Raw genomic sequence first — 18,070 nt, 5'->3', positions numbered from 1 at the left:
ATGATGTGCTCTGATAAAGGTCTAATACACAAGTTAAAAAGAAAAAATAAGCCAGAAAATCATTAGGATGCCAAATCAGCTTTAACTTCTTTGTCCATGTGGCAAGGTTCAAGTACAGTGAACAGAGTCTGGTTACATATCCCAAGCTTCATGGTTAGTGAAGGGGTTAGTTTCACAGTTACATGACCACAAAAAAAACAATGTAACCAGGACTTTGTTTCCTTACCTACAAAATGAGAAGTAATGAGAGGTAATACAACTAGAGAAGTAATACAACTCTGAGGTTGCTTCCACTTCTTTCTAGATTCTACCAATTCATAGTTCCTCACTAAAACTCAAAAAGCAGACATTCCAATTTAAAATTAAATTGTATAGATCTTTTCTCCTTTTATTTAGTTACTAACTAGCAAAGTCAACCCTTCTCTAATAAAAAAACAAACTAACATTTAGGACTATCAAAGTTCTCAGAACTATAAAAAAGGAACAGAATTTCACTCTAAATCCCTTTTCAACATTAATTTTGTAGTGCCACTTCTTAGACACTATAGAAGAAAGATCTACTAATGGTTTAAAAACATTTATGAGGATGCCAGAGCTTACCAATATCTTAAATCACACAGAACTGATCCCCAAAGATTGCCTGTCCTTCCAGAGAATTCTTGTATGAGAAAATGATGCCAGCATCTGAGAACACATGGTACCTTTCCAGCTGACACGAGGCCCCAATTTTCTGTTTTGATCTTGTTCTTCTAATGGTGTCCTGTCCACTTGAATCCCAGAGTCTTCTCTACTTAAGGGCTGTTGATCATCTTCGTCTTCACTTTCTTCAGACCAGTTCTGATTAAAAAGGGAAATATACCTACCCTTAGAGTGTGTAGTGACTAGAGCTATCTAGATGATAAGATTAAGAAAATTTCAGAAGAAAAGCAAAACTAAACCAAATGACACTTTTTTCTAAATGTCTTGAAAGTTACTATTATAGCATGGAATTATTTTTGGTGGCAAAGCCCCCCAAGAGTCACAGCTTCTTTTTTTTATTACATTTATTTATTTTTGAGAAACAGAGTGAGACAAAGTGTCAGCGGGGGGAGGGGCAGAGAGAGAAGGAGACACAGAATCTGAAGCACGCTCCAGGCTCTGAGCAAGCAGTCAGCACAGAGCCTGATGCGGGGCTCAAACCCAAGAACTGTGAGATAATGACTTGAGCCGAAGTCGGACGCTCAACCAACTGAGCCACCCAGGCGCCCCTAGAGTCACAGCTCCTTAAGGGATACTTACATTCATTCCATTCAACTTTCTAGTACTATTAATTCAGTGCAAAATCTTAATAAATCTTTGATAATAAACTACTCTAATTTAATGAAGAGTATTCCTGTTTTAGTTAAGTTGCTCTAGGGTGGAAGGAACCATAAAAATAATATATCACTTGGCATGTATTTGTATTTACAATAGCTAAACTATTGCTACTTACTGGTGTGTCTACATTCGGACCAAGGGCAATTTCTTCACCTTCCATCAAGTATTTTCCCCAGTCAAAATCATCTTTCTTTTCTATAATGTAACAGAAGAAACTCATTAGTTTTATAAAAAATATGTGGGGGAAAAACTCCCAAAGCTATAGGAGAAAAGTCTAACAAAACTCAAATAAAATACACTCAGAAAACAAAAGTTCAAAAATATCAAAATACTCAATAAATTGATATTCTAATACATTTTAAATTTTAACTTCATCTTCAAAAGTGATTTTTCTCTTTATCTAATTGAAAGTAGTTTAACTGACAAAGTCAAAATTTATATTTTAAATGAGGATTTGCAATTGCAATTGTATCCAAAGCAGGAGAATATTTTAGTTTCATAGATTTTTACAACTTTTTATAAAATCTCAATGTCTGACAATAAAACCAATTTTACTTTTGTTATATATTAAAGCATTTGGTAACATACCCACTTCTTTATCTCTTGGTGTTTCCACATAATTGCTGTTTGAAGGAGAATCAGACAGACACAGAAGAAGTGACAGTATTGAATAATGCACATCTGTCTTTAAAACAAAAAATGAGGAATATAAATCACTGAGGTTGTAAAGAGCTTTCAAAACTAGTTTAAGAAAAGTTAACCCCATGTCAGTTGTGTCCCCAATATTGTTCCTAGTTGGAGAAAACATGAATTATATCTAAATAAATCCTAATCTCTTTATCTTTTTTATAGTTCAAATGTGTACATATAAAGAATCTGTCAAAAATGCATTACCTGAATGCTAATGAGGAATTGTCAGAAAAACCTAAACTGAGGGAAATGCTACTAAATAACTGGCCTGGGTTCTTCAAAAATGTCAGGGTCAAGATAAAGAAAGGCTGAGGAACTATTCTAGATCAAAGGATACTGATTAGTGAACCTGAGCAAGGGGTACACTGGATCTCCTTTACTTTCTTCAAATTTTAAGTTTTTTTTAAAACGAATTATTTTTAAAAAAGTATTTAAAAAGTTACCAAAAAATAAAAATACCCCCAAATATGTTAAAAGTCATAAACTGTGCTGGAAAGGAGAGAAAAGATGGGTTAAACTCAAGGAAGGTAAGTCTCTGATGTCTAAAGACCAGGTGAGCTCTTCCTATTGTATATTCTACATAAATCTTCCACAACTTAATGGGGTTACATCCAAATAAAGCCATTTTAAGTTGAAAAGACTGTAAGTTGAAAATGTATTTAATACATTCACCTAACCTACTGAACACCATAGATTGGCTATACCCCCCCCCTTTTTTTTAAGTAATCTCTACACCCAACATGAAGCTTGAACTCAGGACCCCAAGATCAAGATCCCATGCTCTACTGACTGAGCCAGTTACACACGCCATGCCTACCCTATCTTAAACATGCTCAGAACACTTAATCATTTTACACAAAGCCTACTTAATAATAAAGTGCTGGGGTGCCTGGGTGGCTTAGTCGGTTGGGTGTCTGACTCTTGATCTTGGCTCAGGTCTTGATTTCGGAGTCGTGAGTTCAGGCCCCTGCAGTGGGCTCCATGCTGGATGTGAAGCCTACTTAACATAATAAAGTGCTGAATATCTCATGTAATTTATTGAATACTGAACTGAAGGCAAAAACCAGAATGGTTGTATGGATACAACCCAACAAGTAAGTGTATGTAAGTATACTGGTTGTTTACCCTCATGAGCACCTATCTGACTGGGATCTGTGGCTCAATGCCATTGCCCAGCATCACCAGTATCCTACTGCACATCACTAACCTGGGAAAAGAAAAAGTTCAAAATCTGAATCTTTTAATTTTTTAAAGTTTATTTATTTATTTTGAGAGAGAGAGAGAGAGAGAGGAAGAGAGAGGCAGGGAAGGGCAGAGAGAGGGAGAGAGGGAGAGAGGGAGAGAGGGAGAGGGGGGGGGGGGGAGGGGGGGGAGAGAGGGAGAGAGAGAGAGAGAGAGAGAGAGAGAGAGAGAATGAATTCCAAGCAGGTTCCACACTGTCAGCGTAGAGCCTGATGTGGGGCCTGAACTCACAAACTGCAAGATCATGACCAGAGCTGAAACCAAGAGTTGGATGCTTAACCGACTGAGCCACCCAGGTACCCCTCAAAATATGAATCTCCACTGAATGCCAATTGCTTTTTTGTAAGTCAGGGACCATTTGTAGTACCTTATATGTGTCTTCAGAGTGTTTATTATAATTAAATAACTTAAACTATCTGGGCAGTGATGATCATGTCTTGTTTATTCTGTGTTCCTACCACCTAGTATGATGCCAGGGACACAGTAAACATTTGCTGAACTTTCCTAGGAATGCTTAGGCAATACATCACTAATAAGACTGCAAAGAGCTGCCCTTTTTCTGGTAATTTTTCACCTGCCTGGAAATGCCTGAATTCCTTTACCGAGGAAAAGAATTTTTATTCCACAGAGAAAAGTGGTCTAAAATATAAATACTTGAAAAAGAAATACCTCTCACTATATAAATCTGTTACTTAGTAATAATTGTTAACATCAGATTTTTTTTTTTATTTTGTGCATTTTTTTATTTTGAATAAGGTGAAAGTTACCAGTGGCAGAGGAAAGAAGTGTATGCAGTAAAATGGTACACATCAAACCCTTGTGGATCTCCCTACTTTGCTAAGGATCAGAGCATTGACCTGTTGTGGTGTAAGGATGCACAAAAGCAGCTCTTGGTCATGGGAAGAGGACCTGAATGATGCCATTTCCCTACTCCTTGTTCATTTTCTGAGTAACATCTATAAAGGAACTTCCCCTGAGAGAACTCAATTAATTGAGTTTATCACTGAACAATAAATTAGCAATTAGCACTAATGGCCAAAATGTAGCCTATCAACCAGCTGTATACCATGTTTTGACCACAATTACTAATTGTAATAAAGAAAAAGAAGACTGCTAAGAGTGGGGACTCTGGCACTTACATTTAGAAGATATGAACTATTTTACTTAAAAAAAAATTTTTTTTAACGTTTACTTATTTTTGGGACAGAGAGAGACACAGCATGAACGGGGGAGGGCCAGAGAGACAGGAAGACACAGAATCTGAAACAGGCTCCAGGCTCTGAGCTGTCAGCACAGAGTCCGATGCAGGGCTTGAATTCATGGACCGTGAGATCATGATCTGAGCCAAAGTCAGACGTTTAACCGACTGAGCCACCCAGGCGCCCCAATTTTACTGAAGTTTAAAAATATAAGTTAATTTGTTCTTTTATGCCATCTCTTTACATAAGAGATGAAGATAAAGAGCTGGAACTCTATTTACACATCAACCACATGCCCCTAGTCTCTGTTTTCTGAAGCCCTGCCTGGTCCCTGCTACTCTGCAGAAAGTCAATGAACACATTTACATATATGATGAAAGAAGCAATCCAATGTGTTGTACATTATATCAGAGGTGGTCCTGAATCTCAAATTTAGGAATAACATATACTCTACTTTCACATTCTTTGAAACTCAAAGCTACGAAGAATTAAGAATTTATAGTTCCAGCGGGGTTTTAAAAGTAGGTCAAAGTCTTTGCTTATTTTTCCAACAATAACTAACTCCAAATTCTCTTTTGCCAAATATCATTAAGAGCCTGGAGGATAGTAAACTGCCATTTACTGAGTAACTCCCATGAATACTATATATCTCTATTTATAATAGATAGTGAAGTTAGAGATTCACTTCTGGCATGATTGGAGGCACATGGTCTTCAAATCCTCTCCTCTAAAAGTAACTAAAAGCTAGACAAAATTGCCAGACAACCATTTCAGTGCTCTCAATGGACTATGGGCATACAAATGCTGAGAGGAATTAATCCATGAAAATGATCTCAGGGAAGAACTATGTGAGTTTGTGGCATATTTGCTATTTCACTCCTTCTAGTTCTATCACAGTTGTAGTTTAACCAGGATAGACAGGAAGTGAAAACCAGCAGCTTTGCTGTTGTTGATGGAAAAGTCTAACTGGAATCAAAGAGCTGTCAGCTAAAGTGCTAAATGCAGTAGCAAGTGAAGTGGGGAGTCAGTGGTTGTAGGCCTCTGTGGGGCGAGTAGCCAACCAGCAGAACAGTTGAGGGTTTATTAGGGAAATCCTGAGGCAAGACAGCCAAAGGGCATGTTAAGCTTTTCATGTCTTGGGTTGACTACAGGTTGTGCTGTACATAGCAGAGACTGGAGTGGACCCAAATCACCTATACATTCTTGGCTGATGGAGCACGAATTCATGCAATGAGATGAGAGACGACTAACACAAAATATAAGCCAGGCCTTAAGTATGAGTGTACTTCTCAGACCACACACAAATAGATCAGACTAACACCCAAAGATCATTTAATATAACACATCATATGTTATGAACTAAAAGTTTGTCCCCCTCAAATTCGTATGTTGAAACTCTAACCCCTGGTGTGATGATAGTTGCAGATGGGGCTTTCGGGAGGTAATTAGTTCATAAGAAGACCTGGTCTAATGGGATAAGAAGAGATATCAGAGAGCTCTCTCTGCCATGTGAGGACACAGGGAGAAGGTGGCCATCTATGAGCCAGGAAGAGAGTCATAACCAGCAAATCAATCAGTCAGCACCTTATTCTTAGTCCTCCCAGACTCCAGAACCATGAGAAAATAATTTTTTTGTTTTTTTTAAGCCACCCAGTCTGTGGCATTTTGTTATGGCAGACTGAGCTAAGACCTCATGTTAGTATAACACAAAGCCAAAAACATAAGATTATCTGAAAGGTGCAGAACGAAATTTGACAATATACAAAGCTTAATCATGATAAAAACTCTCAACAGACTAAGAATAAAAAAGAACATCTCTGAAATGATAAAGGGTATCTGTGAAAAACCTACAATTAACATCATAATTAAGGGTTAAAACTGAAGCTTTTCCTCCAAGACTGGGAACAAGGCAAAGATATCCATTCTATTTATCACTGTATTGGAGCTTCCAGCTAGTGCAAAAAGCCAAAAAACACTTCACATTGGAAAGGAAGAAGTTAAACTGTTTTTGGAGACGACATGACCCTAACAGAAAATACTAAGGAATCCAGATGACAATTACTGGAATAAATGAGTTTAGCAAGTCTAAATACACAAAAAATTTAAGTGAATTAACATTTTAATATGCTAGCAATAAGCAAACTGCAAATGAAATTAAGAAGACAATTCCATTCATAACACCATCAAATAGAAGAAAATATTTAGAATAAATGTAAAAGAAATGAAGGATTTGTACATGGAAAAAACTGCTGAGAAAAATGAAAGATGATATGAATAAATGGAGAGTTCGTGTTCATGGATTAGAAGACTTAGTATTGATAAGACCATGTAGTAGTTTCTAAAGGTTGCCATAACAAAATACCACAAACTGCATGGCTTGCAACAAACAGAATTTATTTTCTCTCAGTTCTGGGAGCTAGAAGTCTAAAACAAAGCTGTCAGCAAAGCCATGCTCAATCTGAATGCTTGAGGGAAGAATTTTTCCCTGGATAGAACTTGGACTATCTTTTCTGGGGATGTAATTCAACCAATGATGGCACTACTTCCCAAAATGATCTACTGATTCAATGCAATCCCTGCCAAAATCCTAGAAGGTTTTCGGTAGAACTTTAGCTGGTCCTGAAATGTGCATGGCAATTCAAAGGGTCTAGAATATACAAAACAGTTTTGAAAAAGAAAAAAGTTGTAGTACTTATATTACCTGATTCTGAAACTCCTATAAAGCTACGGTAATAAACACATTATGGTATTTGTGTAAGGATAGGCATATAAATTAATGAAACAATTCAGAGTCTAGAAATAAATCCTTACATTTATGTTCAATTTGTTTTTGACAAAGTTGCCAAGACAATTCAATAGGTAAAGAATAGTCTTTTCAACAAATGGTGAAGGGACAATTGAATATCTGAAGGTAAAAAAACAAAAAACAAAAAACAAAAAAAACCTTTAACTTAGATCCTTTCCTCACAATATATACAACAATTAACTCATAAGGAATTATAAATCGAAATACAAGTGCTTAAACTGCTAGAAGAAAACAGAGGAGAAAAGCCTTTAGCTTTGGGTGAGGCAAAGAGTTCTTAGACATGACACCAAAAGCACAAGTTATAAAAGAAAGAAATAGATAAAATGAACTTCATTAAAATGAAAAACTTTTTAAACTTCAAAAAACACCATTAAAAAAAATGACAAGACAAGCTAGGAACTAGAATATTTGTAAACCATTTTTCTGATGAAGAACTTGTGTAAGAAAGAAACAATGATGACTCAGTAAGAAGACAATCATTTAAAAACGGAAAAAAACTTTTTTTTTTTTTAATTTTTTTTTTCAACGTTTTTTATTTATTTTTGGGACAGAGAGAGACAGAGCATGAACGGGGGAGGGGCAGAGAGAGAGGGAGACACAGAATCGGAAACAGGCTCCAGGCTCCGAGCCATCAGCCCAGAGCCTGACGCGGGGCTCGAACTCACGGACCGGAGATCGTGACCTGGCTGAAGTCGGACACTTAACCGACTGCGCCACCCAGGCGCCCCAAAAACGGAAAAAAACTTTAACAGACATTACAGAAGACATATAAATGGCTAAAAAGCACATAAAAATGCTCAACCTTTAGTCATTAGGGAAATGTAAATCAAAACCATAACAATGTATTACTACATATTTTGTATGATGTATATATAAAAGATAGATAAAAAATAGTGTTGGCAAGAATGTGGAGAAACTGGAACCCTTGTACATTGCTTGGGGGAATATAAATGATATAGCCACTTTGGGAAATAATTTGGTTAAACCTAAGCTTACCATATAACCCAGCAATTCCACTCCTAGAAATGTGTCCAAAAAGAGTGAAGACTTATGTTCACACACAGCTTCTATAAGAATGTTCACATAGTGTTATAAGAATATATAACTATATAAGAATGTTCATATAGTGAAAGTTCACAATAGTGAACTATTCATACTAACCAAAAACTCGCAACAATCCAAATGTCATCCACTGGTGCATAAGTAAAATGTGGCTTATCCATACAATGAATACTATTTAGCAATTAAAATAGAAGATGAACACATGCTACAACATGGATGAAACTTCAAAACATCATGAAAGAAGCACACAAAAATTATATACCTTGTGAACTCATTTATATGAAATATCCAAGAAAGGCAATTTTATAAATAGAGCAAACAGATTAGCAGCTGTCTGGAGCTGGGGTGGGAGCAGGCACTGACTGCAAATGGGCTTGAGGGAAACTTTTGGGGTAATGGAAATGTTCTAAAACTGGATTGTAGTTGCACAACTACACATTTACTAAAACTGGTGAAATGTATATCCACAGTAGATAGATTTTATGGTATGTTGTTATATACTGATAAAACTAAAAAAAAAAAGTATGAAGTTCGGAAATTAAAATGGTGGAGAAGTAGATCGACCCTGGGCTTTCCTAGTCCCTCAAACACAGCTGTACTGAGATCAGATCACTTTCTGAAACACCTAGGAAATTAATCTGGAGTGGCAAAACGATCTCCATTGTTGGAGGGAGACAGCGAGGCAGGTGCAAGGTACAAGAAGTGAACTGGGTGAGACAAAAACAGTGGTGCCATGGAGGGGAGGGAACCCTTTCTGTGGAGAGACAAAAGGGCAAGAAAAAGAGAGGGGATGAGAGAGTGTGGCACTCATTTGCACAGGAGAAAAGCCTCTCTGGACCATGGGCCGGGGAATAAGAAGTACTGAGTGTAGCAGGTTTTCTTGCAAACGGTGTTTGGAGCTTAAACTCTGAGGTTTTGGAAGTGTGCAACTTACTCCAGAGTGGAGCTGTGGCATGAGCTACTGGGGAGAAGAAGGACACTGGTGCTGGAGTGCATAGCATGGTGTAGGGATCTCAGGGGCATACTGATAGAGAACATTCTCCTTCCTAGAGTACTTTTGTAAGAGGGTACATTGCCTCCCCAAGGACAAAAGACCCTGCAGGTGCCAGCAAAAGGTCTTTAATCAGCAGGGGACAGAGATGCACCCAGAGAGAATAACCTTTGCTGCTTTTAGTGGTGCTACACCATAGATTCCACACACTGTGCAGGCCTGGGACTGTTTTTCAGAGACAAAAGAGTTTAGACAGAGTAGAGGGGCACTACTCCAGAGGAGGGCATGGGTCAGCATGGTTGCATGTCCTTTAAGACTTCAAGTTTTGAATCCCAGCTGCATAAGTTTGAACTCCCAAAGAAAAGATGCAGGAGAGTTGTGGTACAGGGCAAGCTGACTGCCCTCACTCACTGTTCTGTGAGGGTTGCCTGACCAGTGTGGGCTGTGCAATCATCTGTCCAGCGATGAAGGATTGGGGTAGTGCCATTTTCCCCACATACCAACACAGTATGACTTCGGAGAGCAACACAGCAGCCTCCAGTGGAGGCAGGCCCTACCTACAACAAACCTCGCCCCCCCTGTGCCTGGCAACTGCTTATTTACTCAGGCAAGACTAACTCTGAACCAAGGCAGTGGCTCAGGCTCTCCTCTAGAAGAACAGCACAGCCAGGATGCACCAAGTATACTGAAAATTGAATGCTTCAAAATGACAACTGCAGTTCTGGTGGAAACAGGGCCAGGCTTAATATTTTTCTTTCTTCTTTTTTTGTTTTGGAATCAAGGTAATAGTTTCTTATTTATTTTTTTTCATTTCCTTTTCTCTCTCTTTTTTCTTTTTCAACATTACTTTGGCTATTTGGGGTCTTTTGTGGTTCCATACAAATTTTAGAATTGTTTTTCTAGCTCTGTGAAGAATGCTGCTATTGTTTTGACAGGAATTGCATTGAATGGTGTTGGGCAGTATAGACATTTTAACAATACAGTACATGTTCTTCCAATACATGGGCATTAAATGTTTTTTCATTTCTTTGAGTCTTCTTCAGTTTCTTTCAGAAGTGTTCTACAGGTTTCATATAGATCTTTCACCTCTTTGGTTAGGTTTATTCCTAGGTATCTTATGGGTTTTGGTGCAATTGTAAATGGGTAACTTATAAATGGGATACACAAAAAATAAATGCAAAATGGATTAAAGACCTAAATGTAAGACAGGAAACCATCAAAATCCTACAGGAGAAAACAGGCAGCAAACTCTGTGCCCTCAGCTATGGCAACTTACTAGACAGGTCTCTGTAGGCAAGGGAAACAAGCAAAAATGAACTATTGGAATCTTACGAAGATAAAAAGCTTCTGCACAGTGAAGCTATCAACAAAGCTGAAAGGCAACTGACGGAAAGGGAGAAGATATTTGCAAATGGCATACTGGATAAAGGGTTAATATCCAAAATCTATAAAGAACTTATCAAACTCAGTATCCAAAAAACAATCCTGTGAAGAAATGGGCAGAAGACATGAATAAACACTTCCAAAGAAGACATCCAGATGGCTAACAGACACATGAAAAGATGCCTAGCATCACTCATCATAGGGAAATACAAATCAAAACCACAATGAAAAGCCACAAATCAAAAAAAAATCACAAATCAAAACCTCACACCTGTCAGAATGGCTAAAATTAACAACACACACAACAGATGTTGGTGAGGATGTAGAGAAAGGGGAACGCTTTTGCACTGCTGGTAGGAAGGCAAACTGGTGCAGCCACTCTGGAAAACAGTATGGAAGTGCCTCAAACAATTAAACACAGAACTTCCCTACAGCCCAGCAATTGCACTACTAGGTATTTATTAAAAGGATACAAAAATGCTGACTCAAAGGGGCACATGCACCCCAATGTTTATAGCATTGCTATCTACAATAGCCAAATTATGGAAAAAGCCCAAATATTCATCAACAGATAATACAGATGATGTGGTATTTATATATACAATGGAATTATTACTCAGCGATCAAAAACAATGAAATCTTGTCAACTGCAACAACATGGATGGAACTAGAAGAGGGTATTATGCTAAGTGAAATAAGTCAGAGAAAGACAGATAAATGATTTCACTCATATGTGGAATTGAAAAAACAAAACAGATGAGCATAGGGGAAGGGAAGCATAAATAAGATAAAAACAGAAAGGGAGGCAAACCATAAGAGACTCTTAATTACAGACTCAAGAGTCTACAACATTGCTACACTATAACAGGTGTGTGGAAGATGCCACAGCAAGGGGGAAAACAGCAACCAATTCTGGATGTAGGTGGCACAAGAGTTGAGGACAGACAGGGAGAGGATAGGATTGTACAGATTTCTTTCTTCCACACATATTTATTGTCTACACTGTTCCAGGTGACTGAGAATAAATCAGATACAGAACCCTAAACTTGTAAAACTCACATGTGAAAGGGGAAAATATGAAAGAAACAATAACGAACGTAATAACATACTGCAATACATAGTATCAATAGAGACAACACTTGGATTTAATATTAAAGGATGAGATTTCTCAGGCAGGAGAGAAGGGGAAGGGCAGTTCAAGTACAGGACATAGGACGTGCCACAGCAAAGCAAAGGGAATGTGGTCCCCCTGTGCTCAAGGAATGTACAGAAAAATCACAGGATATGACAATGAAAAGGTCAAAGCAGGAATCAGAAGTGACACTCACTGTTTTATTTAATTATTCTGTACAACACAAGTTTTCACTGGTTCAAATGAGACTGAGATTAAAGCATTTGTCTTGCCAAAATGAGTATAGTAATAGTACCTGGTGAACATGGTCTTTATGGAACTAACAGGGCCTGGCATGCAGTAAGTGCTGTAACAATGCTTGCCATTATTTTTTTTTATTAGTACTATGCTGTCATAAGGTCTAAATTATTAAATTCTATAGTCTGCCCAGGAAGTTGTATAAATAAATCAAGCAAAGATTTGCCGCCTCCTCTTTCAAAATGGTCCTTGCAGAAATAATACACACGAGTGTATTCCACACAATACACACAAGTGTTCCTTTTTTTGTTTTGTTTTTGTTTTTTGGAATTGTTCCTTTTTTATTTTCAGAGGATTTACACAATTCACTGACATCCATTTGGAAAATTATGCCAATTATTTAAAAAATATATATTTTTTTAATTTTATTTTTTTAAATTTACATCCAAATTAGTTAGCATATAGCGCAACAATGATTTCAGGAGTAGATTCCTTAGTGCCCCTTACCCATTTAGCCCATCCCCCCCCCCCCAACCCCTCCAGTAACCCTCAGTTTGTTCTCCATACTTATGAGCCTTTTCTGTTTTGTCCTCCTCCTTGTTTTTATATTATTTTTGTTTCCCTTCCCTTATGTTCATCTGTTTTGTCTCTTAAAGTCCTCATATGAGTGAAGTCATATGAGTTTTGTCTTTCTCTGGCTGGCTAATTTCAATGAGCATAATACCCTCCAATTCCATCCATATAGTTGCAAATGGCAAGATTTCATTCTTTTTGATTGCCAAATAATACTCCATTGTATATATATACCACATCTTTATCCATTCATCCATTGATGGACATTTGGGCTCTTTCCATACTTTGGCTATTGTTGATAGTGCTGCTATAAACATGGGGGTGCATGTGTCCCTTCAAAACAGCACACCTGTATCCCATGGATAAATGCCTAGTAGTGCAACTGCTGTGTTGTAGGGTAGTTCTATGTTTAGTTTTTTGAGAAACCTCCATACTGTTTTCCAGAGTGGCTGCACCAGCTTGCATTCCCACCAACAACGCAAAAGAGATCCTCTTTCTCTGCATCCTTGCCAACATCTGTTGTTGCCTGAGTTGTTAATGTTAGCCATTCTGACAGGTGTAAGGTGGTATCTCATTGTGGTTTTGATTTGTATTTCCCTACACACAAGTGTTCCTAACTCTCAGGGCATGGATTCAGAGCACTGCAGCTCTTTTTTCCAGAAATACTTTTATAGCCTTTCCTTAGTTTCCGATAGTTTCAAAAATTTTTTAAAGCTCTCTTCCTTACAAAGAAGAAAGCTCTCTTCCTTACCACTTCCCACAGTGTAGACAAAGGTAAAACCTAACAATTACAGAATATCTCACAGAAATTATTGTGAAGATGAGTTAATGTATGTGCATAATAAAGGGTTTACTCAGGAAGCCTGAGTTGCCCAAACTCTGAATATCTCAAAGGTCTCAGGACAACTCACCCTTGACTAGCTCCTGAGAGCATGAGTGGGACAGAAAGAGAGGGAGACACAGAATCTGAAGCAGGCTCCAGGGTCTGAGCTGTCAGCACAGAGCCTGATGTGGGGCTCGAACTCATGAGCTGTGAGATCATGACCTGAGCCGAAGATGGATGCTCAACTGTCTGAGCCACCCGGGGCGCCCCTGTGAATGTATTTTCTTATGCTTGAGGTCCTTGGTTTGACCTCTGCGGGAGGCTGGAGACTGAGGAACTAAGGTCAGCCACATGTGCATTGCACATCCACGTGACTGACCCCCAACAAAAATGCTAGACACCGAGGCTCAGATGGGCTTCCTTCGTTTGCAACACTTTGCATGTGCTGTCATACATTATCACTGGGAGAATTAAGTGCATCCTCATACAACTCTTATGGGAAGGCATACCTAGAAGCTTATTCTTGGTTTCTTCTGGACTTTATCCTATGTATCTTTTTTCTTTGCTCAATTTAAATCTGTATTCTCTTACTGTAATAAACTGTTAACAGTGAGGATAACAGCGTTTTTAAAGTTTTGTGAATCCTTACAGTGAATCACCAAGTCTAAGGGTGATCTTAGGAACCCACAATTGAATGTGAATGTGCTGAGGACAGCACCTGGCATCTAGTAGGCATTACATAGGTAGTTATTATTACCAAGTGCTGAAAAGCCATTTAAAATTTTAAGACAGCCAGACAGTGTTATTATTTGTGCCAATCTCTGATCTCAATCTCCACAGTAGGTTGGGCTAAGAAGATGATTACACAAGAACATGCTTTTTCCTGGATCACAAGCCTGAGGCACACTGGGTTTGATGACAGTGCTTAAGTCAATTTCCAGAAGACTCTGCTCCAATCATAATTGTAAAATAAATGTTTAAATAGTAACAGAAACAAGTTGATGATAACCGATTAGAAATGGTAAAATATAAAAGAGATCTCACAATATAATGCATACCTTTATTTCCTTTATGCTCAGAAGAGATGCATTTAGAAATTCCTCAGTTAATCTCTTCCAACTAGCAGCTTTGCTGAGATCAGAATGAATGATGAATTTTTCATAAATTCTAAAATATATTTAAAAGTAAACTAACAGTTATAAACTTACATTAATAGAAAGATTTATAAGAAAATGCATATATTTTTGAATATGTACATATATATGAAACTAACTTACCCTTCTATTGTTTTTTCTACTTTGTGGCTGTTAACATCCAAGAAATGATGAAATCTAAAAGAGAAAATGCAATTCTTAGGTGAACCTTGTCATATTGCTAAGTAGACCAGTCTCAGAGCCCTCTATATCCCCATAGTCACCCTATATTCGGCAAGATATTTCCAGGAGTGCACCTCTCTCCCTGTATCACCTCTACCACCCAGGCAAACAGCCACTGCATCTCAGAAACTGCTCAAGCACAGGTCATCCTTAGCCTCCTTTGTCCTCTGATTCCTTCATCTTCCCATAATGCCTTGTATCTAAGTCAGTATAGCACATTCTATAGCAGGGGTTCCTAATCTTTTTATGCCATAGTGAAGCCCAGTGAAGCTTAGGCTTTATGAATTTATGAAACATTACTTCTCAAAGTAATATTTAAAAAAATTTTTTTAATGTTTGTTTATGAGAGAGAGAGAGAGAGAGAGAGCGAGCGAGCACGAGAGGGGGAGGGGCGGGGAGTGGGGGGAGACACAGAATTTGAAGCAGGCTCCAGGCCCTGAGCTGTCAGCACAGAGCCTGACACGGGGCTTGAACTCACAAACTGCAAGATCATGGCCTGAGCCAAAGTCGGATGCTTAACCAACTCAGCCACCCAGGTGCCAGTGAGATGAAATACAAAAAAACCCAAGCCTACTGAAATATGGTTGTGAAGTACCTTTTAAAGTTTGTGATATAATGAGACATTTATTAAAGCATTAAATAACAAGATCTAGCAATGGATCCACAATTATCAGTAAAGCAACAGCAAAAAATATTTGAAAATATCTGCCACAACTTTATGATGTGAACTATGTGATTTCTACCTGTGACACAGTCCTAGGTAAATTATTATTGCTTGTTGCTTTTATTTGTAATTTGAGGAAATGCCAGTTTTTAGTTAGAGGTTAGTGTAATTTTTTCTTGTCCAAGTTCATAACACCTGAATTCTACAGGCTCTCAGATTAAAAACTCCAATTCTATATCATATGTAGACCTGTCTTCCTTTAGGATAGAGGCTGTATTTCACTCATCTCTGAATTTCTAGGGCCTTAGAACATGGCCACAATTTAAAAAAGAAAAAAACAAACAAACAAACATGGGACACCTGGGTGGCTCAGTCAGTCAAGTATCTGACTTCCATCTCACGGTTCATGAGTTTGAGCCCTGCATGGGGCTCTCTGCTGTCAGTCCAGAGGCCACTTCAGATCCTCTGTTACCCCCCCCATCCCCCCGCTGCCCCTCCCCCACTCATTCTTTTTCTCTTTCTCAAAAATAAACAAAATTTTAAAAAAGCAAACATGTATTGTTCATTTTTCTCATGGATTAAAGCATCATATAGCTCATTCAACTCACTTTCTAATTTTTAGTATCAAAGACAACAATCTGTATTTAAAAGAAATAATTTACACCACTAAAAATATATATCTAATTCTATTCCAGTAAATGGCTGAATAGAGAACATCCCTTTATCACTTAGTTTCTCAATGTGAGACAGTAACTTCTAATGTCTCTCTGAAGTCTAAAATGATGTCCAGCTACCTACTGCCATTGACATATTAACTAATAGAGAAATTATTTGGGGTACAGCACTTAAATTTCTGTCTTATATGACCTATTCAGACATTGTTATATTTATAGGTTACACTTAAGAACTGAACTCATTATTTCAGAAACTTGGCAGGCTTTTAGACTCATTGTCTGTTCTCATTATAAACCAAGTAGGCACTGTATGTATGATTAAGGTTGATGATCAAGAATACAGAAACTGAAAAACCATTTCTATTGAAATTAAATAGGCAAATATTAACATGGATGAACATTCTTTTAGTAATAATTCTATTATAGGTAATGATCATAACAGTACTGTCTAATTTACATCTTCCATAAATAAAAATAGGAGCTCTGACTTCATAAATCTCGAGAAATTACATGAGACACTGTATTAGAAATTGTATTACATGGTGGCTTAGTGTACTATGTGCCAGGAACTATTCCAAGTGTTGGGATAAGAAATGAACAAAACAAACCATTATCCCTACCCTCATGGAAGTTACATTTTAGCTGGAAGGAGGGGTGGAGGAGACAAACAGTAAACAACATACAAGTTATCCAGTGTAGTATGCTGTGCGTTTTGAAAAGAGAAAAAAAAAAACAAAAACAAAAACACAAGACCAAGGTAAGAGAGATCTGGAGTGGCTCAATAAGGGGTAGGGAGTAAATAAGGGGTAGGGAGTAAGAATACAGTGTTAAGTAGGGTTTGACCATTATTTTGCTCTAAAACTTCATTTACCTACTCATTCAAAAAATGTTTGCTGCGCAGTGCACAGCGCTAAGCGCAGAGAGTGGAAGAAGGAACATGAGAGACACAAACCCCTTCCCCAGAAGTGCGCTTCTAAGGGTAAGGCCGACCCTTAACAACCCAAAACCCACTGTTTCATTATGCGTTTGTCACACGCGACAGGGATCCAAAGGACACTAGAGCACCAAGCTCCTGGGAGGCAGCGCGCATGACGGTCGGAAACACGGCCGCGCGCCCGGATACCCCTTGACCCATTCCTGTTCCCAGCCTCGGCCCCGGAGCCGCACCCCACACCTGAAGTTGGACCAGGCAAAGTGCAGGGCGAGCTGGAAGTTGGGGTCCGCCTCATCCTGAAGGCCAGCCACATGGCGAATGAGCTCGCGAACGTCGCGCTCCTGCTGTGGGTCCAGTTGGCTCCAAGACGGCGCGGGCCGGAACATACTGCTCTAACTTCCACAACGACGCCCTTCCGTGAGGTTGTTCCTTGCTCTCGCGAGAGTTCACGCTCCCACCGCTTTGCTCCTCGGAGAGGTTCCGGCCGCTGTCGCGAGAGTTCGAATTCTAGCTCCTGCCTGGTTGTGTCCTTGCTGATTCTTGTAGGACGCTCTTGCGTGCGTTTTCCGGTTTCACCTTGAGTACATTTAGGAGCGTCCTCAAAGAAATAACCGTTACTGTTAGTCAGATTAATAATAATCTCTGGCTAACCTTGGTTGGTGGTTTAATTTACGATGTTTGGAGAACAGCCATTAGTCCTCATTCGCACCTACCTTTTCAGGTACCGTGACCAGTTAATTGTCCATTCTTATCCAAGCTTCAGTTTCTCCTTCTAGAGGTGATCTCTAATGATCTCTCAGCTTCCCTCTGTCTACACAGGACACACTACATGGTCCTCACTACAGCAAGTGTCAGCAAAGTGGCTTGTCTGGCAGAGGCAGACAGGCTGAGCGCTGCTCCTTCTGCTCTCACTGGCTTGTGATTGGGA

The 18,070-nt window shown here is 38.7% G+C and overlaps 1 protein-coding gene across 8 annotated transcripts in view; it reads right to left on the bottom strand.

The window, feature by feature from the left end:
- The window catches only part of TUBGCP5 (tubulin gamma complex associated protein 5), a 65,684-nt gene extending 47,932 nt beyond the window's left edge, over positions 1-17,752 (bottom strand). For 2 of the 8 annotated variants that reach the window (XM_049613920.1, XM_049613921.1), the window contains exons 1-6: positions 17,383-17,752; positions 14,772-14,825; positions 14,553-14,661; positions 1,945-2,041; positions 1,472-1,551; positions 702-837 (exon numbers count right to left, since the gene is read on the bottom strand). In XM_049613920.1, the coding sequence (XP_049469877.1) occupies positions 702-837; positions 1,472-1,551; positions 1,945-2,041; positions 14,553-14,661; positions 14,772-14,825; positions 17,383-17,528 (622 nt within the window). In that variant the 5' untranslated portion in view covers positions 17,529-17,752. Of the gene's footprint in view, positions 1-701; positions 838-1,471; positions 1,552-1,944; positions 2,042-8,289; positions 11,251-14,552; positions 14,662-14,771; positions 14,826-17,382 lie in introns of those variants that run through there. The other 6 variants (XM_049613926.1, XM_049613922.1, XM_049613924.1 and 3 more) reach the window with 4 other exon arrangements.
- Between the last annotated feature and the right edge of the window lie 318 nt (positions 17,753-18,070).

This window comes from Panthera uncia, assembly GCF_023721935.1.
Source record: "Panthera uncia isolate 11264 chromosome B3 unlocalized genomic scaffold, Puncia_PCG_1.0 HiC_scaffold_1, whole genome shotgun sequence".
In the NCBI taxonomy this organism is placed as follows: domain Eukaryota; kingdom Metazoa; phylum Chordata; class Mammalia; order Carnivora; family Felidae; genus Panthera; species Panthera uncia.
This window is presented reverse-complemented; position numbering and strand designations above follow the sequence as displayed.